Here is a 24548-nt window from a genome sequence, read left to right on the forward strand (position 1 = left end):
GAAGTTATTGTAAAAATTACAGAAAATTTCAGTATTTTGTTTGCCACTAAAAGTAGGAATGGGTAGCTGACTCGGAATTAACTTAAAATCATCAGCAGTGTCAGTTGGCTGCACCACATGCTGGGATGATGCATACTGGAACTGCAGCCTATGACCATGAAGTAATGTCTGGGCCTGGTTTTATGTAGTAAGAACCTTTATCAAAAACAATCCAATTTTTAGATTCATTTTATTTCAATATACAACATAATTTTGTATTGCATGAAAAACTGGTATGGTTTGAAATAACAATACAGTACACAAAAACATTAACAGCTTACAGATAAAAGTAACAAAACACTAAGGTGCAGAAATAATTGGGTAACATTTACAAGCTTGGTTTATACAAGATGTTTATTATTCCCATTTAATTTAGTTAAAAATGAAAACCAGTAAGATTACAGTTCAGAATTTGGCTATTCTTAGGTGAAAACAGATACTCTATTTACATCACAGTGAAGCTTTAGTTAGAAAACATCTTGGTTGACTTGCAAGTGTGAAGGGCCTTTGCCCGAAACGTCGATTTCGAAGCTCCTTGGATGCTGCCTGAACTGCTGTGCTCTTCCAGCACCACTGATCCAGAATCTGGTTTCCAGCATCTGCAGTCATTGTTTTTACCTTGCAAGTGTAATCAGCATAGTTTAACAAAGGGTCTTATATACATGTTTGAAGCAGCAAGAAAGAAATTAGATTTGCCAAATAGGAAATTCAATTCCACTCCTAAATATCAATTAAATCAGGATTGGGAATACAAGGAATGAACTGAACTCAGGCAGAGTCAGTAATATTTCAGCTTAAATTCACACATTCTTTCATTCGTGCCTGTTTCCTCACAGAGTTTGTTTATTCATGACTTGAATGATCTCCAACCCCCCCATCCCCCCAACTTTAATTGGTGATGCTGACATAGATACAGTAAAGCCCCGAATGTCATGGTAAGATAAAGAAGTGACAGTCTACACATAACAGCTTGGACAGCAAGGTCACCTCACTGAAGGGCAGAAATGTTGATGATGCTTACCCTGTGTTTGCAGTTTTCAGTGGGTAGCAATAAAATACAGTATTCCCACTGCCTGATACATATGTGGAAAAAATAATAAAGTCCAAAAAACCATATCCCATGACTTCTGAAAGATTCCTCCTGGTCTCTTTAGCTCAATCTAAAACTCAGATGTAAACATAAGAGTTGTATAACCGCTCGAAATGCAAGCATGGTTCTTAGAAAAATTACAAAGGAAGATAAGTGAATTCTGCATTAATTTGCATTTGGCTTTGCAAAATAAACAATTTTGGAACTATACTTCCATGTTTTTGGAAGGGCAAAACATATGCCATTCATTAGTTATTCCCCTAACCCATCTCATTTTTTGGAGTCAAGGCATTTGGCCACTAAGGAATCACCTACAACATTAATGATTCAATTGAGACTTGACCTCAGGATAGCTATTCTAGTAGGGATTTGGGGTGTGGGTTAGAAATGTAAGATTCCAGCTGAAAACAATTTATAAGTACATTAGCTTTTCTTTCTGAAGCCAGTTTTCATACTGCAGACTGATCAATGGAAAACTTCTTTTTAACTTGCTTTTGCAATCCCAGGGCATGAAGGCAACTATGATAGGTTCAGCAACATACAGTGACCGAAATCCACCTGTGACCCAACTATAGAATTACTACACTTAAAAAGCAAAAGGAAAGTTTGTAGCATAGAACCTGCACCATCAGTTTCAGGTCATGTAAATAAGTACCTGATGTAAATTCACTCAACTTTTTTTTCCCTATTTAGGATGATTATTGTTACACATTATATATTTTTTAAGATGTATTGACCTAAAACTTTACATGTTTGCACTCTAGACACAAAAAAGATTTGCCCAAAAAGAACATGAAAGGAATTGCACAATGGAGATTAACAGTTCATCAATTTGCTTGAATTTCATGTGTTTCACATGGGACCAGGAGTGCACATTCATGAAATGAATCTTTCAAAATAGATTCAAACTCTGTGAGAAACAAGATCACGAAGAGAAGTGTGTAGCTTCGTCAGTCATCTTACATTTGCATACAGAAACACAAGAAAGCACTCTACAACAAATTAAAACAATTCACAAAAACTAAACAAGGGAGCATAACTACAGAAGTGAATTTACAACTTTGCAATGCAGAAATAAAATCTCCGAGAATTCACCATTTTCTTTTCTAAATTACGATCTGATGTCGTACACTGGCAGGTACGTATCTTCATTAACAAGGACAAATAAATACTCAATGATGCATGACGAGCAGTGATCTTTCTGCTTGATGGACAGTGAGCATACTGCTTAAATTAAGTGATTATGCTTGAAATTTGAAGAAAAAATTGTACAAGGAAGTTTGAAAGTAAACTAACAAATAAATATGTTTGTGGGCAAATAAATCTATGGAAGAACATAACCTTGCCTATTCAATGAAGGAAGCAACAATGCAATGTGTCATCTGTAAAGTCCACATGGTTCAACTACTCAATGATTGGTTGAATGCCCCCAAAAATGGCATGAAGAATATAAATGTGAGGTGCAAATATTATTGTAAAGTAGCAGCACAGGAGATAATGGACAGGAAGACAAAAAGCTTTGAATTTATATGCAAAATATACCAGTGACAAAAATGTAAGAGTGTAACAAACTTCTCAGAGGGTTGTGAATGTGTGGAATTCTTCATCTCAGAGGGTCATGAAGTATATTCGAGGTTGAGAAAGGCACATTGTTTTAATCAATGAAGGAGTCAAGTGTTATGTGGAAAAAGGCAGGAAAGGGGAGTTGAAGACTATCTGATCAGCATGATGTCATTGTATGGTGATGCTTACTTGATTGGCTGACCAGCTAATTCTACCCCTAGGTCTTACATTTGTATTGCATATGCAATCGGCAGGAAAGGAAAACTAACGAATGAAAGAATTTTTAAAATATTAGGGTAGAATGTCATTAAAGCCTCCTTTTGGGGTCATACTGAAAGCTTTCAATTAAAATGTAATAAGTTTGAGTCTCAGTGTAATAATTGCTGTGAGCTGCTGTCTCTACCATGTCACCTCATTTTTGTTTCTGTGCTACAGTTGGGCTGGCTGCCTCACTAACCATGCCCTTTGAATACAATCAGGTTTCTACAGTGTCTTCCAGTGGTCCCTTTAAGGACTGTTGGTTGGACCACTGCAGATTCAGAAAAACGACTCACAGCTTGTATAAAAAACAAAGAACTGCAGATTTCGAAATTTGATGCAAAAGCAGAAATAGCTGGAGATACCCACTTGTGGAGAGAAAGCAAGTTAACATTTTGGGTCTAATGATGCTTCTTCAGTCCTGACTCTGTTTTCTCTCCACAGATGCTGTCAGACCTGCTGAGTTTCTCCAGCTACTTCTGGTTTTGCCGTAGCTTGTATGGTTTGACTGGTTTTAAAGAATTTATCAATATACAAAATTGAAACAATGTCTCTGCAGACAGCCAACTAAAGAAATATCCTGAAAATTTTCAAAAGAATTACAGAAGTATTACAGCACAGAAGGTGGCCATTTAGCCTATCCTATCTGCACCAGCTTGCTAAGTTTAACGTTATGGTAGACAGGCAGAAGGCTACAAGAACACAGCAAGCCAGGCAGCATCAGGAGGTGGAGAAGTTGACGTTTCAGGTGTAACCCTTCTTCAGGACTGGGGGTGGGTGTCGGGGGAGGGGGGGGGGGGGGAGGGGGCGGGGTTGCAGATAAAAGGAGTGGACGGGGCAAGGTGGTGAAGTGGGGATAGGTGAAGACAGGTAGAGGGTACAACCTGGTGGGTCAATGGGACGAATGAATCTGGTTGGTGGCATGGAGGAATGGAAGGGAGGGGGAGGGGGAGAGGGGTTATTTGAAATTGGAGAACTCAATGTTGAGTCCTCCGGGCTGTAGGCTACCCAAGCGGAAGATGAGGCATTGTTCCTCCAAAACAAAGTTTAACATTATGACTTAGTACCATTCTCCTGCCTTTTGAATGCTATTGCATGCTGCTTCTATTCCAAAGAATTTAGCAGGAGTGGAGTCCATGAGATGTGGAACCTACTGAATGAAATCTCAAAGCCAAATATGGTTCAGATTTTCAATGGTGCAGTTACCTTTTCAACCTTTTTAAGAAGTTGAGAACTGCCTTACTGAATCCATGTTGCCCTGTTTGCTCCATGATGTTACAATGTTAGCATTAAAATTAATTTTAAAAAAAAGGAAATTAGCTCCAGCTTAAGTAGGAATATTTCCAGGTCCCCATACACTTTACCCTACCTCTAGGGAGTAAGTATTGGTGATGGCACATTCTTTCACGATTAGCCTGTGGCGTTTCTAGTAATGTGGAACATTCAAAACATTAAAAAATTACTTGTTCATTTGTTTTATAAATTTTATTGTAATGCATCACAGCCTGAGTATTTGTTTAGGATTCCTACTAACAGGCTTGGTCCCTGATCAATACTTATAGTTAACTGACTCATTAATGTAAAAATGATTCCTATTAAAATGTTTTTCTTTCTAGAAGAGATTAAAAACACTATATATTCTACACTATATTTATTCTCCACAAATACAGATATTGACTGCTTGTGGTATTGGCACGAAAGACCATATCCGAAATTTGTGTTGCATTTCTGTATAACTTTTCTCACATTAACTTCTGGCACTGGCACTGGCACCAAAGTATTGTTTGGTGTGATGCATTCTTTTTAAATATAGGAAGAAAACGTTAATCCTCAGCAATATTATTTGGCAATTAGCAATTTAGTGGTGAAATGATTAACGTTAAAACATTCTGAAAGAATATGCTCTTTTGATTCACTTTTAACGTCTGGTCAGGGACTATACAATTGGCCCCTTCCATCAGTCAATAAAAACTTAACTGCAATTCAAAATAAAGTTTGTTCACAAGTTTTCATACCAAACCAGGAAACTGTAGTTAAATTCTTTAGAGTTACAGTAATGTAAATATGTAAAAGCACATGACAGGGAAATGAATTGAAGGATATGTTATTAAGGTAGGATAAAGAAGGTTGTGTAGTTCATATGCACCTGTATGGACTTGTTGGGTTGAAAGATCCGATATTAGGGTGCACAATAATAGAAAATGAAAAGTATGAAATGACACAAATAACAGACAATGTAAGGCACAGTGATTGGATGGAATTATTTTGACAAAATATGCATTAATTTTGCGGAAGATTTACTAACATAGTTGTAGAATTTTCCCGAGTTTTCTATTTTATTTGCCAGATTCTAGTAACACTACATGATACATATATTCTAATGTATTTTTAATCAATATACTAGTAACAAGGACAAGTGATTTAATGGAATATAACAACTAGGAATAAGCTTCATAAATTTCTAAGTCATGTAAATTTTCTGACAGAGTACTGTGACTTTGTGGAAAATCCTTTTGAGCTAGTGAAAATATCCATTACGGCATAGATATGCACAGAACAAAATCACTTGCCCTAATAAGAAACAACAATATGAAAATGCTCTAGAACAAAAGCAAAATGCTGCAAACCTGAAATAAAAATGGCAAATGCTGGAAACATTCAGTAGATTATTGATGTGAAATGTCAACTTGGTTTCTCTCTCCACAGCCTGACTGCTGAATATTTCCTGCATTTTCCATTGTTAATTTGATTATGTTGAGAGTTGAATAATATTGAAACATATTGCTGATAAAAGGTTTGCAAACAAAAACAGTACAGCCAAGGAGGCCCCATGCCCACTTTTGACCTTTGGGATTAATCATCAGAGCTGTTCAGAAACGAAACCCTATCCAAAAATTATTATTAGTCGTTCACAATTTTTTTTGTTGTTTCTCATGTTTTATATTCAGTCCTTCATCATTTAAGTAGAGGGAATCTGCACAAGTAATTTTTAAATATGGACTTGCTTCAAATAAAATTATACATAATTACATTTTCCTCAAAGTACAAAAGCACATCCACTATCTTACATCAAAATTTTTTTTTAAACCAATATCATTTATCTATATAAAAGTTGCCCGTGTATCAAAACCCTCTTCATTGTAGGTGAAATGAAGTTACCATTTTAGAAAATCTGCAGAATGATACAATCCACGCTAAATAATAAGTACAACATCTTGAATCTATGACTGAAAAAATATTTTTAAGAACTAAAATCAATCTTACATGGAAAATTCAAGAGTGATTTCATTTTCAATTAATCAATGGGTCTAATTTGGACTCTAAGTGAATGGGTTTTGAGTCCAATAAAAATCACCAAATCCACTGTGTTATAGCAAATTGTACATTGTTCCTGGAAAACACTTGAGCATCTCATCTAAAAAGGGTGAAGAATAATTAGAATAGGTGACAATTTTCAAAACTGAGTGGATACTGCAGAACTTACGGAGGCTATTGGTATTTTATGTGGCTTCATCCTTTAAGGGAGCACCATATACAACATAAATTATGACTTTAAAAAACAAAAGTAAAAAGAAAATTTAAAATGCCTCTGTTGTAATAAATATATCTTTTTCTATTTGTTTTAGGGATACTCAAATTGTTCCTTGTGCAGACTTCTTTTTAAATTGAGACATTTATCTATTAAAATAACTTAGCATTATTGAACAACTGTCCAATGCTGTAACACAATTAGACAATCCCCAGCGAAGGCGAAGTGGAATAAAGTTTAAACATTTCAACTTTGACCCAAGACATAAAGTTACACTTCAACATGGAACAACTTCTGTCTTTCCATAGTTTAGGAGAGGACCATGCAGACTGTATTTCTTTGAACTGAAAGACTCAGTAACAGTGCTTCTGGTCTTGTACATATTGTTTAAGGAAATAAATATTATAAAAGGGAACACTTTTTTTTCTTGTTTTATGTTCCAGTCTTCAGTTCCCATTCCTGTAAAACAAAATGAAAAGTGGGAACAACTATCAAAAAATATCTATTCTGAACATACACAGGCAACTCAACACTTTGAACCTGTTCCACCATTCAATAAGATCATGGCTGATCTGATTTTAAACTCTACTCTATATTCCTGCATGTCTCAACCATCTTTTATCCCCTTGGTTATCCAAGATTATCTACCTTGGCATTAAAAAATTTAAAAGCTTCTGCATCCATGGCATTTTGGGGAAGGGAATTCCAAAGACTCATGACCCTCAGAGAAAAGATGTTTCCTCATTTCTGTTTTAAATGGGCAATAAACTTATTTTAAAATCATGACCTCTAATTCTAGATTCTGCTTCAAGAGACAGCTACGCAGTCAAGTCTCCTCAGGATCTTATATGTTTCAAGTAAGTCACCTCCAACTCTTCTAAACAGATGGAGCCTGTCTAGCTTTTCCTAATAAGGTAATTTGCTCATTTTGGACATTAGTCTAGTAAACATTCTCTGAACTGTTTCCATGCCATAACATCCTTCCTTCCGCATGTATGGTAACCAGTACCTTACATGGCACTCCGGATGTGGTCTCATCAATGCCCTGTATAACTGAAATATAACCTCCCTACTCTTGCATTTCCTTCTCAACACAATAAAACATAACATTCTATTAGCTTTCCTGATTGCTTGCTGTATCTGCATACTAACCTTCTGTGAGTCATACACTAAAACACCCAGATCTCTCGACATCACAGCTCTGGAGTCTCACTATTTAAATAATGAAGATCTTTCTTTGTTAACTGTTCTGTTGTTTCCTACTTTCTTCCCACCTTTTATTTCTCAATAATTGAGACATTTATTTCTGAACTATTTTACAAACTAAAGGCACTTTCCATAAATCTAGAACAGATACCTGTAATGTTTCTAAACTTCCTGTACGTATTTTTTGTATTGGATTTTATTTAAATTAAAAAGAGCACTGTAAGAATGTTACTTGGTCAATTAGTTTAAACCTTAAGTATTAGCTACAATCAATGTTCTCACTCATAGAGTCAGAGATATACAGCATGGAAACAGACCCTTCAGTTCAATGCGTCCATGCTGATCAGATATCCCACCTAAATCTGGTCCCATTTCGCAGCATTTGGCCCATATCCCTCTAAACCCTCCCTATTCATATACCCATAGAAATGTTGTAATTGAACAAGCGTTCACCACTCCCTCTGGTAGCTCATTCCACACACACATCACCCTCTACATGAAGAGGTTGCTCCTTCGGTCCCTTTTAAATCTTTCCCCTGTCACCCTCAACCTATGCCCTCTAGTTCTGGACTTCACCCACTGCAGGGAAAGGACCTTGTCTACTTACCCTGTCCATGCTTTTCATGAGTTTATAAACCTTTCTAAGGTCACCCCTCAGCTTCTGTATCTCTAGAGAAAACAGCCCCAATCTACTTAGCCTCTCCATACAGCTCAATCCCTTCAATCCTGGCAATATCCTCTTACATAAGGTTTTGGATTTTCCAGTTTAAAGTCATCATAAAACAACATTTTGCATTTTGAGTACATGATTAATTTGAGATCTGACACACGTAGCATGCTTGAAAAGCAGATGACTACAGAGATCTGTTCCTCAAAAGGTCTATATCACTGTGGACTTCCTTCTCTACATCCATTCTGGCTAACTGACAGAATAAATGTTATGATGAGTCAATAACACCACTGCTGCATCTTGAGACCAGGAGTGATAGAAGGTGAACTAGATGGACTTTGACCTTTTTTCATCTTGTCATCTCCATGTTTCCATAACTAACACCTGTTAGGAATGAAATACCTGGTCTTACTAAGAAAGATAACCCATTTACACCTGAAGGTGTATGTACACCATTCATAGAGTCATAGAGATGTACAGCATGGAAACAGGCCCTTCAGTCCAACCCATCCATGTCGACCAGATATCCCAACCCAATCTAGTCCCACCTGCCAGCAACCGGCCCATATCCCTCCAACCCCTTCCTATTCATATAGCCATCCAAATGCCTCTTAAATGTTGCAATTGTACCAGATTCACTGGAGAACAAACATTTACTGTGGCAAAGAGAAACCTAATAGCCCATTCTTGGCCTGGAGTAGGAATGGTGTCTTACAGATATAGAAGCTAATGAATGAATTAAAGACAAGAAACAGTAAGAAAAAAACTAGCTTCCCAAATTATGTGACACTACTGACGCACAAACCATCCACTCACAGCATGACCTCCCAACCAGAGCCCTATTTGAATCACCACCCATTTTCCTATCACCACCTCCACTTCCCTCCTTCCCTCCCTCTACCCAGGCCGGTCTAACTTGCACTGGCAAGGCTGCCCCGTTTGCCTTCCAGTCCAGTCTTCTCTTTGGAACTGCAGTCAAAGCAGGACCCACTTCACATGGTAGCACTGCTGGGACTGGTGAGTTGCTGGTCATCTGATCAGCTGAAAACTCTGGGATCTAGGACATTACCTCACAAAAGCCACAACCTGCAGCATCTATATAATCCAGCCATGGCTTCCCATGATGCCACAGGTAGGCTTGACCTGAACTTTTCTTTTGGGAGTCAGGTTCACTGCCTTCATGTAGCCCAACCTGTCAGTGAGAAACTATTAACAGCCAAAAACAAAATTGGTTTGAGTGTAAAATAGGCAGGTCTTTGGAATCCATCTGGTGAGGCTACATTACAGTTATCGAACAGAAGGGAAGTCAAATTGGACTTGCTCACACAAAGGCAAGAGACTCATGGAATGTTTTTCCTGAGAAAAAAAAGCTTTATATAAGAGGGTGACTTTGTTATTAAGATAGCAACTTGAGGGTCATGATTTCAAATGCCAGCACAGCAGCTGAGCACCCAACACCAGTAATTTATCACTTTTAGCAAATAACTGGAAAAACTGTGAAGTAGGATCTGGAGGAGATCACTCCACACCTCTAATCTGTTAGTTCCCTGTCATTCGATGTGATCCTAAGTGATCAATTACTGAGACTCATCCACCTGCCCTGGCTCCATACCACATCCTTAATACCTTTGGCTAGCAAAAATGCATTTATTTAGGATTTATGCTTACAAATTCTTGGCTTTTTTTGAATGGACATTTTACACTTTTACCATCCTGTGAAATATAATTGATTCACTAATAACTCTTGGGTAAAGTATTCCTGCTATTAGGATGGAAGTATATCAATGGGATCCGGACTTGTAGTCCAGCAAGTAGGCTAGCTGTTTGTCAGGATGTCCAAGTGTGTGGGGAGGCTGTAAAGAAGGTAGCACTGACAGGGAATACTTGCGGACACAGAGATGGGTTCAAGTGCGTATACTTCAACGCAAGGAGTATCAGAAATAAGGTCGGTGAACTTAAGGCGTGGATCGGTACCTGGGACTACGATGTTGTGGCCATCACGGAAACGTGGATAGAAGAGGGACAGGAATGGTTGTTGGAGGTTCCTGGTTACAGATGTTTCAGTAGGATTAGGGAGGGTAGTAAAAAAAGGAGGGGGGGGTGGCGTTGCTAATTAGAAATGGTATAACGACTGCAGAAAGGCAGTTCGAGGGGGATCTGCCTTTGGAGGTAGTATGGGCTGAAGTCAGAAATAGGAAAGGTGCAGTCACCTTGTTGGGTGTTTACTATAGGCCCCCCAATAGCAGCAGAGATGTGGAGAAACAGATTGGGAAACAGATTTTGGAAAGGTGCAGAAGCCACAGGGTAGTAGTCATGGGCGATTTCAACTTCCCAAATATTGATTGGAAGCTCTTTAGATAAAGTAGATTGGATGGGGCGGTTTTTGTGCAGTGTGTCCAGGAAGCTTTTCTAACACAGTATGTAGATTGTCCGACCAGAGGGGAGGCCATTTTGGATTTGGTACTCGGTAATGAACCGGGACAAGTGATGGGCTTGTTAGTGGGTGAACATTTTGGTGATGGTGACCACAATTCTGTGACTTTCACCTTGGTTATGGAGAGAGATAGGTGCGTGCAATAGGGTAGGTTTTACAATTGGAGGAAGGGTAATTACGATGCTGTAAGACAGGATCTGAGGAGCATAAGTTGGGAGCATAGGCTGTCGGGGAAGGATGTCGTGGAAATGTGGAACTTTTTCAAGGAACAGATATGACGTGTCCTTGATATGTATGTACCGGTCAGGCAGGAAAGAAATGGTCGTGTGAGGGAACCTTGGTTGACGAGGGAGGTTGAATGTCTTGTAAAGAGGAAGAAGGAGGCTTACATAAGGTTGAGGAAACAGGGTTCAGACAGAGCAGTGGAGGGATACAGGATAGCCAGAAGGGACCTGAAGAAAGGGATTAGGAGAGCCAAGAGAGGGCATGAAAAATCTCTGGCGGATAGGATCAAGGATAACCCAAAGGCATTTTATGCGTATGTGAGAAACATGAGAATGACGAGAACGAGGGTAGGTCCAATCAAGGACAGTAGTGGGAGACTGTGTATTGAGTCGGAAGAGATAGGAGAGGTCTTGAATGAGTACTTTTCTTCAGTATTTACGAATGAGAGGAACCGTATTGTTGAAGAGGAGTGTGAGAAACGGACTGGTAAGCTAGAGGAGATACATGTTAGGAAGGAAGATGTTGTGGACATTTTGAACAACTTGAGGATAGACAAGTCCCCCGGGCCTGATGGGATATATCCTAGGATTATGTGGGAAGCAAGAGAGGAAATTGCAGTACCGTTGGCAATGATCTTTTCATCTTCACTTTCAACGGGGGTGGTACCAGGGGACTGGAGAGTGGCGAATGTTGTGCCCCTGTTCAAAAAAGGGAATAGGGACAACCCCGGGAATTACAGGCCAGTTAGTCTTACTTCGGTGGTAGGTAAAGTAATGGAAAGGGTACTGAGGGATAGGATTTATGAGTATCTGGAAAGGCACTGCTTGATTAGGGACAGCCAGCATGGATTTGTGAAGGGTAGGTCTTGCCTTACAAGTCTGATTGAATTCTTTGAGGAGGTGACCAAGCATGTGGATGAGGGTAGAGCAATGGATGTAGTATACATGGATTTTAGTAAGGCATTTGATAAGGTTCCCCATGGTAGGCTTATGCGGAAAGTCAGGAGGCATGGGATAGAGAGAAATTTGGCCAATTGGATAGAAAACTGGCTAACCGGTCGAAGTCAGAGAGTGGTGGTAGATGGTAAATATTCAGCCTGGAGCCCAGTTACAAGTGGAGTTCCGCAGGGATCAGTTCTGGGTCCTCTGCTGTTCGTAATTTTTATTAATGACTTGGATGAGGGAGTCGAAGGGTGGGTCAGTAAATTTGCAGATGATACGAAGATTGGTGGAGTTGTGGATAGTGAGGAGGGCTCTTGTCGGCTGCAAAGGGACTTGGATATGATGCAGAGCTGGGCTGAGGAGTGGCAGATGGAGTTCAACCCTGCCAAGTGTGAGGTTGCCCATTTTGGAAAGACAAATAAGAATGCGGAATACAGGGTTAACGGTAGGGTTCTTAGTGAGGTGGAGGAACAGAGGGATCTTGGGGTCTATGTTCATAGGTCTTTGAAAGTTGCCACTCAGGTGGATAGAGCTTGTAAGAAGGCCTATGGTGTATTAGCGTTCATTTGCAGAGGGATTGAATTCAAGAGTCGTGAGGTGATGTTGCAACTGTACAGGACTTTGGTTAGGCCACATTTGGAGTACTGTGTGCAGTTCTGGTCGCCTCACTTTAGGAAAGATGTGGAAGCTTTGGAGAGGGTGCAGAGAAGATTTACCAGGATGTTGCCTGGAATGGAGAATAGGTCGTACGAGGATAGGTTGAGAGTGCTAGGCCTTTTCTCATTGGAACGGCGAAGGATGAGGGGTGACTTGATAGAGGTTTATAAGATGATCAGAGGAATAGATAGAGTAGACAGTCAGAAACTTTTTCCCTGGGTACAACAGAGTGTTACAAGGGGACATAAATTTAAGGTGAAGGGTGGAAGGTATAGGGGAGATGTCAGGGGTGGGTTCTTTACCCAGAGAGTGGTGGGGGCATGGAATGCGCTGCCTGTGGGAGTGGTAGAGTCAGAATCTTTGGTGACCTTTAAGCGGCAATTGGATAGGTACATGGATGGGTGCTTAAGCTAGGACAAATATTCGGCACAACATCGTGGACCGAAGGGCCTGTTCTGTGCTGTATTGTTCTATGTTCTATGTAATGCTGTTTAAAGCAGCCACTCATCTCTTCAAACAACTCAGTTCCCTCCTGTGTAAGGGTGTATGGGTCCAGCATTGCATCTTTCAGTCATCACAAGACCCACAATTGCAGAGTAGAATAAAGACATCCTTGGTCTCAGGGGGCTGCCTTAGAAGAAGAATGCACTCAACAATGGGAATGATGGGCATTAAATTTGAGAAACAAATTTGTTACTATGGGGGATCTCCTGTTGTAATTTTGGTGCAATTATGGTGAAATTGCATCCTAGGCTAGACACAACCCATTCTCAAATTCCAGGCTGTTGTGTTCTCATTATGACGCCGTCTATCCTCCACAATAGGTATGTTGCTACAATACTCACTAGGTCACATGCACTGAGCTCTTCTTTTTTATGATTTGCAAGTGATATGTTCTACTGGAACTATCACCAGTAGGATAACAAAAAGACAAAGGCAGCCCAAACTATACTTTTTATTTATTAAATGTTTCCTAACCACTTAAGCAGCTGCTTGTATTTTAGATATTAGCGTAAATGACTTTCAGTGAAATAATATAATGAGCAATATTGTACTGATCTTTCTGTACCTTGGCCTTCCTGCGTACATGGCCTCGACTTGGGGAGGAAACCATGGAAGGGGGTCTTCTTCCGAGAGCAGCTGCATTCACAGGCAGTGACAGTGGCTCAGTGTCACTTGTATCACAGCTGGAAGCGGGAGAATTGTCCAGGGTACGATGCATGAACACAGGGGACTGCAAAGAACGATCAATAATGCAATAAATACTTCAAATCCAGAAATTTCCCCGACTGCGGGATGTTTATGTTTCCATTTTTGCTCTGTTAAACACAAGTCCTAGGAAAATTTTGTATTGCTATTAGGTGCACAAAAACTTGGGGCCCTTTGATGTTATATTGAATATAGCAAAAGAAAGCATTGCTCAGAAGCTAGTGGCATAAAGTGGTATGATCTACCGTTTCATTATTTTCTTCAATAATTAACTTCCGTGCAATCCACACCTTTGCCTAATGGAGCAAGATGACTAGCTGAGACCGGTGGCCAATATTGTATATTTATCGGTTTACCAGAGTGTAGAACAGGAGTACACCATTCAGCCCTTTGACCCGGTTCCATCATCTATACGTACATCATGGTTTATCAACTGCTTCAAGGCCATTTTCCTGCTCTTTGCCCTTAACATCACTTGTATTTAGAAATCAATACCAGTCCTGAGCATATTCAAGACTAAGCTTTCATAGTCCTCTAGGGTAGAGAATTCCAAAGAATATCAGCACGCTGTTTGAAGAAGTTCTTCCTCATGCTTGTCCTAAATGGCTTGGCCCTTAACCTAAGGCTGTTCTCTCTGGTTCTAGACTCCACAGCCAGGGGAAACTGCTGCAGATCCTTTCTGCATCCAACCTGTCTGTCCCTTTAAGGGAACTACAACAAAAGCTTCTCTCACACTTCCAATTTCTGGAAAGTACAAGCCTAGTATTTCACAAACCCATGAAGTGGCATGGTGCTGCATCAGAACTGAAAGGCACTGTTTGGTTTCTTTACATTTTTTTAAAGTTCTTTCTTAGATTTCCTATTGGAGCATCAAGCACCGTCAGCATCTCAGAGAAGAAACGTTTGTGCTGTCAACAATGTCATGTCACAGACAAACTGAAAACGGCTACTCATACCAAGAAGAGCTCATGAGAAATATTGAGGGAAACCACTTCAAACCAGTCGGTCTGCTGGTAAGCACCAAGTAATTTCATGTGACTGTCAGCTGGAATTTACATAAACCCTGGTCAATGGAATCCACATACCAAATTGATTATTGCAATGACATTTGTTTTAATACTCTCCTTTATGACCCATCATTAGTGTTTATTATGTACTGTTACTGAGCAGAAGGTGGTCACCGCTATTGAGACAAGCTCCACAAATGCCAATTCATGATACAGCTAAATGAAATGAGTCTAAACATAAAATTTTGGGATGGAAGGGTAGAAAATGGATCTTGCACTGTTCGTTTTAGGGAAGAAGAATGGAGGAAATTCCTGGGACATTATCTTATGCCTGAAAGACATCTGAGGTTAGATTTGATTGCCCAGGTACGAGCAAGTGTTCATCATTTTAAAACACTTTACTGAAAGGCTTCCCAGGCTCTGGACCTGAACTGCTTCAGTTTTCCTGCCCAGGACACGCTCATCAAGTGGCTGCCAACAAAAAGATATTTTAAAGTTTTTAAAAACAAATGCTTGTGCGGCCAAGAGGTGCCAGAGTGCTCCTTTCGATTTTTGAAAGTCATGAGCACCCTCTTTTGCCCGTCACCTGCCCCCACCAGAACGTGCCCGAGAGTCACTGTCAGTATCAGATTACCCAATCTGAATGGACTGAAATGGTGAGCTACTTCCGGAAAGGTGAGCGGCTCCGATAGCTCAAACGTTTACAATGAGACCCAAGAACCAATTCTGGGTGAGTTTCAGGCCTCGCTGTTAGGGCAGTGACCATGTTTGCTCTGTCAGTTATGCACCCAAAAATGGACCAGTTCAAAACCTACCATGGTAAATGTTTTATACATTTTTAAAAGAAGCTGCATTTTAACCAAGCTGTTTATGAACATACAGATAATGGATAGGAAAAGACCCCATTGTCCATCTGGTCCATTCTATACAATTTCCCACATATTGTACTTGTACTTACCTGTGGGCTTGAGGTTCTTGATGACTTTGGTTCTATTGTCAGGCCCAGTGTGGGGCCTCCAGCAAGAGCTTTCTTCAAGCTTTCATTCACCTCTGTCAGCTCCAATTCCAGGTTCACACGTTCAGTCTCTTTGACCTTGCATTCCTCCTCTAATTTCTTTAGCTTGGTCTCTAGAGCAGCCTGAGACTTCTTACCTATTTTAAATGTAAAAATAAAAATTACTAGACACCGGAATATAAAATTAGTTACGGTGTACAGTGAATCTCTGAACCAAACTTCCCTCTTCCCATTGGGTAGGATCGAATAAAATTACTGCTGCAGTCTCCCTGGAAGGTTCTGAACAATAGTTCAGAAGTATGTTTAATGTTAGAAAGACATTACAGGATAGAGTAAAATGAAACAAGTGTACGTTCTGATGTGGGAGACAATAAATAGATCAGCGGTAATGTTTCTGTTTGATTACAGGAGATGTTAATATTTCTGAAACGTATAGGATGGATTCCATTGAAATACTTCAATAGTGTTTTCTTTAGCCAGAAGTGAAAGAATTCACAACAGACATGTCCAGACAGGATTTGCCCCTAACCAATAGAAAACAAGCATTACAATACACTCTATTGATAATAAAAATGAATTTGGAAAGAGCATTAGGATTGCAGGAGGGAAACCTTGTTGAAACCTTGGTTCTAGAGTACAGGAAAGGAAGGATGCTCAAGGCAGCTGAATGGATCATCATCTCTGGGTGAATGGACAATGGGATTCAAATCAAAATTGTGCGATTTCCAATTGTTGTAGACAGTGGTAGCACTGGACACCAGCCCTCTAAAAGTAACATTTTAACTCTAGCAGCAGGGCATTTGCCCTCATGTTGGCTGGCACTACTGCTGTGCTAGCATGATATCTAGATGCACCAATCCAAAACTGACCTTCTGTGACCTGTTGTGGGCTAAGGTCTGGCACAATGGATTACTATCCTAGGGTGCTGTTCAATGTGGAATGTAGAATGGTATACCAGGGATATTATTTATAATATTTTAGTGAACAATTATTAACCTCATAACCAAACACAGGCAATCCCCCCATTCCAGACCAAAGGTAACAGGTTATTGATAAAAGAGGTTGGAAAAATCAATGCATCAAGGAAAGCTCAGTAACTCTAACATATCCAGTTAAGAATGACATTGGACAATCAACTAACTAGCAAAAGTGAAGTCTCCAATTTAATCATATTGTGACGTGACAGGTAAGACTGACCTTTTGGCTACCCGAGGTGCCAAGTTGACAATTCCGTTCAATTTCGGTCAATCTATCACAGATACCTGTTGTTACAGTCTCCATACAGACAGTGACATTTCAAAAAAGGTATTGAATTGGTGTAATTTCACCCTTTAAGACTTTTGTTCCATAAACCTAAAATCTACACTGGCTAATTAGGATTTAGTAGGCAACTACTACTCAAACTATCATTAACATTCTGAATGCCTGAATGTGACCGATAAGCATAGGTCACACATATACACGCTATAGTGTTCTTGCTATCGGATTACACTGAGGTAGGTTTTCCCAGAGACATGACAATCGTTAAAGATTTTTAAAAGTATACAGAATTTCACAATATTCCTGCAGTTTAGACCAAGGTTGGTTTTAAGGATGGATCAGGTTTCTATACTTAAGGGTTGCTATTTATTAGACAGACTCTAGCTACAGGGGGTTCTGTTCTTGTTGCTTTGGGAGGGATGGGATTCAAGGGCGTGGTACATGAAGTGGAGGAGATGGGCTGGAGAGCATCATCAACCACGTGGGAAGGGAAGTTACGATCGTGGAAGGAGGCGACCAACTGGGACTTTCTGAGGTGGAGTTGGTCATCCTGGCAACAGATGTGGCGGAGGCAGAGGAATTGGGAATAAGCGACAGCATTTTTACAGGAGGTAGGGTGGAAGGAGGTGGAGGGAGGTGTAGTCTAGGTAGCTGTGGGAGTAGTATATGTCTGTGGTTAGTCGGTCACCAGAGACAGGCAGCCTCCAACCTCATCATCCATGAACCCCGATTCAACCTCCTTCCCAAGATCCACAAACCTGACTGCCCTGGTTGACCCATTGTCTCAGCCTGCGCCTATCCCACCGAACCCATCTCTTCCTACCTCGACACCTCCTGTCCCCCTTAGTCCAGGAACTCCCCACCTACATTTATGATACCACCCACGCTCTTCACTTCCTCCAAAATTTTCGTTTCCCTAGCCTACAATGCCTCATGTTCATCATGGACATCCAGTCCCTGTATACATCGCTCTGCCACGACAAAGGTCTCCAAGCCCTCTGTTTCTTCCTCTCACGCTATCCCAGCCAGTACCGTTCCACTGACACCTTCATCTGCCCAGCTGAACCGGTCCTCACTCTTAGCAACTTCTCCCTCCAATCCTCCCATTTCCTCCAAAACAAAGGGGTAGCCATGGGCACCCGCATGGGACCCAGCTATGCCGGCCTGTTTGTTGGATGTGTGGAACAATCCATCTTCCGCAGTTACACGAGCACCACCGCCCCCCAGCTGTTCCTCAGCAACATTGATGGCTGAATTGGCGCCACCACTTGCTCCAACGAGGTTCATCAACTTTACGAACACCTTCCACCCCGACCTCAAATTCACCTGGATCATCTCTGAAACCTCCCTCCCCTTCCTGCACCTCTCTATCACCGTCTCTGGTGACCAACTAACCACAGACAAAAACTGCAAGCCCACTGACTCCCACAGTTACCTAGGGCACACCCCCTCCCACCCTAGCTCCTGTAAAAATGCCATCCCTTATTCCCAAATCCTCCACCTCCGCCGCATCTGGTGTCAGGATGACCAATTCCACCAGATGGCCTCTTTCTTCTATGATTGCAAATTCCCTTCCCATGTAGTTGATTATGCCCTTCAGCGCATCTGCTCCACTTCACGCACCACTGCCTTGAACCCCATCCCTCCCAACGCAACAAGGACAGAACCCCTCTTGGTCCTCACCTCCACCCAACTAACCTTCACATCATTCTCCACAACCCCTGCCGCCTCTAAAAGGATCCCACTACCAGAGACATATTTCCCTCTCCACCCCAGTCAGTGTTCCAAAAAGACCATTCCCTCCACAACTCCCTCGTCAGGTCCATGCCCCTTACCATCCCACACCCCACTCCCGGCACCTACCCCTGCCACCGCTGGAGATGTAAAACCTGCGCCCACACCACTCCCCTCACCTCCGTCCAAGGCCCCAAAGAATCCTTCCATATCTAACAGAAATTTGCCTGAACCTCTACCAATGTCATCTACTGCATCTGTTGCACCCAGATGTGGTCTCCTCTACATCAGGCAGACAGGATGCCTTCCTGCGGATCGTTTCAGAGAACATCTCCGGGACACCCACACACACCAACCCCACTGCCCCCTGGCAAAACACGTCAACTCCCCCTCCCACTCCATCAAGGACATGCAGGTCCTGGGCCTCCTCCACTGCCAAACCGTTACCACATGACGCCTGGAGGAGGGACCTTGTGAACCTCCTTGGTTCCGCCTTGGGACCCTGCAACCATACAGGATAAATGTGGATTTCAACAGCTTCCTCATTTTTCCTCCTCCACATTATCCCAGTCCCAAGCCTCCAACTCGGCACCACCCTCCAGACCTGTCCATCACTCCCTCCTCTGACCTATCACCTTCATCCACCTATTGCTTTCTGAGCTACCTTCCCCAAACCTCATCTCCTCCCATTTATATCTCAGCCCCAACCCACAAGCCTCATTCCTAAAGGGCTTAAGCCCGAAACATCGTTCTCCTGCTCCTCAGATGCTGCCTGACCTGCTGTGCTTTTCCAGCACCACACTCTCGACTCTGACTCTCCAGCATCTGCAGTCCTCACTTTCTCCTGAAAGCATTGGGTGACTGGTTCACACCTTTAACAAACCAGATAAAGATCTTTACAAATCCCAGCTTACAGCAACTGAGAAGGGGAACTAAATTGGCTGTCTTCAAGCCTGAGACATTTTTTTAAACTGCAGAGCAGACACAGCTCTTTCTCCTCCAGAGATCTGATAGTTTCTGCCAAATATTTACACCCCTAAATTGTTCAGCTACCTGGGAGCCAAACAGATAATTGTTAGCAGGTAGCTGGCCTTTTTAAATCAAAGACTGGTCACTAGTCCACAGCTGAATCAGCTACTTGTTGTTGGCTAAATCTCCATTCATATATAGCCCCAAGGCTGCAGCTCCTCTGTAACTAGCCTTCTACTACTGTTTGAACAAGTAGCTCTATAAACAACAAATACAATGAGAATCAGGTAAATTGCTTTTAAGAAGTGCCTCAATTCCTGTTGGGCCGAAGGGCCTGTTTCCACACTGTTGGGATTCTATGATTCTTCAGCAATCCTTGGTTTGTAAATCAGTTTTATTCCCATCTCAGTCTAAAATCTAATAAAAACAACAAAGCTGCCTTTACAATAGGAAACTGTCCACAGTTCACTTTTTCCCTGCTTTTGCCTTTTTTCTTTGCTCGTTGTAGCAACTGTCTCCATACAAAGTCTAGACAGAAAGTCTGCAATAACAAGAACATTTGCTCTTGCCTTTATTGTTAAACCAAGCACATATATCTTAATAACATATGACCTGGGCCCTCTTGTTCCCATGGTAACCAAGCCACAGAGACTGGTTGTTGGGCAGGATGCATTGCAGATCGTGTGACTCTCTTCGTTACTCAATTTCACCTGATGTTAAAAGAGTCTGATAAATAATTTTACAAAAGCTTGTAATGTTAACACTATATACAGATAATTCAGGTCTGTTCACATGACATTGAGAGTGAATGGGTGCATTGTTTCAATAAAGAATGTGGAACCCGAGTACATCACAGCTAATGTGTTGAGAATGTGTGCACTAGAAACCAGCACCTCCTCTAGCCAAGCTGTCTCAATGCAGCTATAATTCTAGCATTGATCTAGCATGATGCACAGTTTGGGTTCTACCAGGGCCACTCAGCTCCTGACCACATTACAATCTTGGTTAAAACATGGGCAAAGCAGCAAGGTCAGAGCGACAGCCCTTGCCATCAATTCCGCACTTGACTGTGTGCCATCAAGAAGCCCTAGTAAAACTAGAATCAGTGGCAATCCAAGGGTAAACTCTCTGTTGATTGGAGTCACACCTAGCTGACAGAAAGTTGGTTGAGGTTGTTGAAGTTCAGTCATCTCAGCTCCAGGATATCTCTGCAGGAGTTCCTCAGGGTAGTGTCCTAGGTCTAACTATCTTCAGCTGCTTCATCAATGACCATCCCTCCATCATAAACTGGGATGATCACCAATGATTGCACAATGTTCAATGCATCATTCATGACTCCTCAGATATGGAAGCAGTCCATGTTCAAATGCAACATGATTGGGAAAATATCCAGGCTTGATTGAAATGTGGCAAGTAACATTTGCACCTCACAAATGCCAGGCAATGACTAACTCCAAAAAGACCAGCTAACCACCACCCCTTTACATTCCATGGTGTTAACATCATGAAAATCCTCTACTGGGGATTTCCATTGACCAGAACATCAACTGGACTCACAACATAAACACGGTGACTATAAGGAGGTCAAAAGGTCAAGAGTATTGCAGCGAGTAATGCACTTCCTGACTCCCGAAAGCATGTCCACCATCTGCAAGGTACAAGTCTGAAGTGCGATGGAATACTCCCAACGTATCTGGAAGAGCACAGTTCCAAAAACAATCAAGAAACTTGATACCATCCAGGAAAAAACAGCCTGCCTGATTGGCGCCATATCCACAAGTATCCAATCCCTCCACCACCAACATTCAGTTGCAGCAGTAGCAGAAACAGAAATTGCTGGAAAAGCTGGGCAGGTCTGGTAGCATCTATAGGGAGAAATCAGAGTTAATATTTCAGGTCGAGTGACCCTTCCTCAGAACGACACGGCCAGTCAGCTCCAGTTCTAAGGAAGGCTCACTTGATCTGAAATGTTACATCTGATTTCTCTCCACAGATGCTGTTAGACCTGAGTTTTTCCAGAAATTTCTGTTTTTGTTTCTGATTTACAGCATCCGCAGTTCTTTCGGTTTTTACTCAGATGTAGCAGTGTGGACTATCGCTAAGATGCACTGCAGAAATTCACCAAAGATCCATAGACAACATCTTCCAAACCCATGACCACTTCCATCTAAAAAAGACAAAGGCAGCAGGTACATGGGAACATCGCCACATGCAAGTTCCCCTCCAAGCTACTCACCATCCTGACTAGAAATATATTGCTAGTCCTTCATTGTTGCTGCATCAGAATCCTGGACTTCCCTTCATGTCTGTATTGTGAGTCTACCAACAGTGCATGGACTACAGTTAAAGAAGGCAGTGTGATAGTGGAAACTTCAGCACTTTTAAGAACTGTTCATGAATTGAAAGAAGCAGTGATAACTCTGGAATAAACTGGTAAGGGACAAGGACAAACTACTAGGGCAGCAATTGAAAGCAATTAGCCATGTCTGGGAGAAGAAGGAGTTGAAGCTACATGAACAAAGTTTGCTTTAGGAGCAACAGCAAAGGGATGGTTTTTAACAGTCTACCTCAATATTTAAAATCACACAACACCAGGCTATAGTCCAACAGATTTAATTGGAAGCACACTATCTTTCAGAGCGATGCTCCTTCATCAGGTGGTTGAAGGAGCGGCGTTCCGAAAGCTAGTGCTTCCAAATAAACCTGTTGGACTATAACGTGGTGTTGTGTGATTTTTAACTTTGTACACCCCAGTCCAACACCGGCATCTCCAAAACATAACCTCAATGTTTGGCATCAATGTCTCAATATGCCCCCAGATTGGGGCAACTGAAAGCTACAACCTACACCAAATTCAGTCTGCACCTCGCCCTTGTTTCCCAGTTTGGCAACCAGTCACCTTTCTTGCCTGTTAGAGAGGTAGGTGATTGGGAAGGTGATGAATTGACTCTCTTAAGTGACCATTAATTAACTGAAGGCTTTAACTGCTGTTGAGTTGAGAAAGTTGCCTATGTACCATCTCACTTAACATCAATTCACACAAATGGAGAGAAAGGGGTGGGTTTCTCTTAAGGGCAAACTCACTCAATTGTTTTCTGTCCTAATCATCTCCCTCACGATCTCCAGAGTGGGGAAAATTCCATCCATGGATCTGACTGAAGGATAGTTCAGTCACCAAGTGTAAGTCCCTGACTCAAGTGTGTAAAAGTTAAAGCTTTTGTCCTCAAATTGCCAATATGTCACTGAACATTTCTGGCAAAGAGTTAAGACTGACCACAGGTGAGGTCCTAGAGAGTAGCCAATGTTGGCCCATTATTCAAGAAGAATCACAGGGACGATCCTGGAAATTAGAGGTCAATGAGCTTCAGGTCGGTGGTAGAAAACCTATTGGAAAAGATTCTCAGGGACAAGATCGATACACTTTTAGAAGCAAATGGACTTATTAGCGATAGACAGCCTGGTTTTGTGCAGGGGAGGTCGTGCCTCACTAACTGGATTGAGTATTTTGAGGAGGTGATGATCATTAACGAGAGAAAAGCAGTTGATATTGTCTACGTGGACTTCAGTAAAGCCTTTGACAATGTCCCTCATGGCAGACTGGTACAAATGGTAAAGTCACACAGTATCAGTGTGAGCTGGCAAGATGGATTCAGAACTAGCTTAGTCATAGGAGACAAAGGGTAGCAGTGGAAGGATGCTCTTCAGAATGGAGGGCTATGATCGGGGTATTCCACAGGTCTCAGTGCTGGGACCTCTGTTGTTCATGGTTGACAAATGATTTGGAGGAAAATGTAACTGGTCTAATTAGTAAGTTTACAGACAATACAAAGATTCATGGCGTTATGGATAGTGAGGAGGATTGTCAGAGGACACAGAAGGATATAAATCAGTTGGATGCATGGGCAGAAAAATAGCAAATGGAGTTTAATCTGGACAAATGTGAGGTGATACATGTTGGAAGGTCAAGTACAGGTGGAAATTATATAGTGAATGGCAGAACCCTCAGGAGTATTGTTATGCAGAGTGATCTGGGTGTGCAGGTGCACAGATCACTGAAGGTGGCTACGCAGACAGATAAGGTTGTATAAGGGTCTATGGCATGCTTGCCTTCATTAGAAGGGGCATTCAGTATAAGCTATGCTGCAGTTTTATAGAATATTAGTTTCGGCCACATTTGGATTATTTTGTGCAGTTCTGGTCACCACACTACCAGGAGGATGTGAATGCTTTAGAGAGAGTACAGAAAAGATTTACCAGAATGTTGCCTGGTATAGGGGATTTTAGCTATGAAGAAAGGTTGAATAGACTGTTTTTTTTTTCAAATTAATGAAGGAAGTTGAGGGGCAATCTGATATTAGCTTATAAGATTGTGAATGGCATGGATAGAGGGACAGTGAAGCTTTTTCCCAGGGTGGAGGGGTCAATTACTAGGGGACACAGGTTCAAGGTGTGGCAGGGGGAGGGGGACTTTAAAAGAGATGAGAGAGGCAAAGGGTGCTGAGTGTCTGGAACGTGCTGCCAGAGAAGATGATGGAAGCAGACACAATTAATAGCATTCAAGAAGCACCTGGACAAATAAAGGAATAGAAGGGGATAGAGGGATATGGATCCTGTAAGGGAAGACAGTTTTACTATGGGAAGGCGAAATGTGTTGGCACAGGCTTGGAGGTCCGAAGGACCTGTTCCTGTGCTGTATTGTTCTTTGTTCTTTGATTGGATATTTTTTCATGTGTCACTGATAT

At 41.6% G+C, this 24548-nt stretch overlaps 1 protein-coding gene across 2 annotated transcripts in view; it reads right to left on the minus strand.

Moving 5' to 3' along the window:
• Positions 1 to 212: 212 nt before the first annotated feature.
• The window catches only part of afap1 (actin filament associated protein 1), a 281923-nt gene continuing 257587 nt past the window's right edge, over positions 213 to 24548 (minus strand). For both annotated transcript variants that reach the window (XM_043698382.2, XM_043698373.2), the window contains 3 exons: positions 15787 to 15980; positions 13682 to 13846; positions 213 to 6938 (listed from right to left, as the gene is read on the minus strand). In XM_043698382.2, the coding sequence (XP_043554317.1) occupies positions 6912 to 6938; positions 13682 to 13846; positions 15787 to 15980 (386 nt within the window). In that variant the 3' untranslated portion in view covers positions 213 to 6911. The remainder of the gene's footprint in view (positions 6939 to 13681; positions 13847 to 15786; positions 15981 to 24548) is intronic.

Source organism: Chiloscyllium plagiosum, unplaced genomic scaffold, assembly GCF_037043375.1.
Source record: "Chiloscyllium plagiosum isolate Xiang-an unplaced genomic scaffold, Cpla_swu_hap1 HiC_scaffold_1, whole genome shotgun sequence".
NCBI lineage: Eukaryota > Metazoa > Chordata > Chondrichthyes > Orectolobiformes > Hemiscylliidae > Chiloscyllium > Chiloscyllium plagiosum.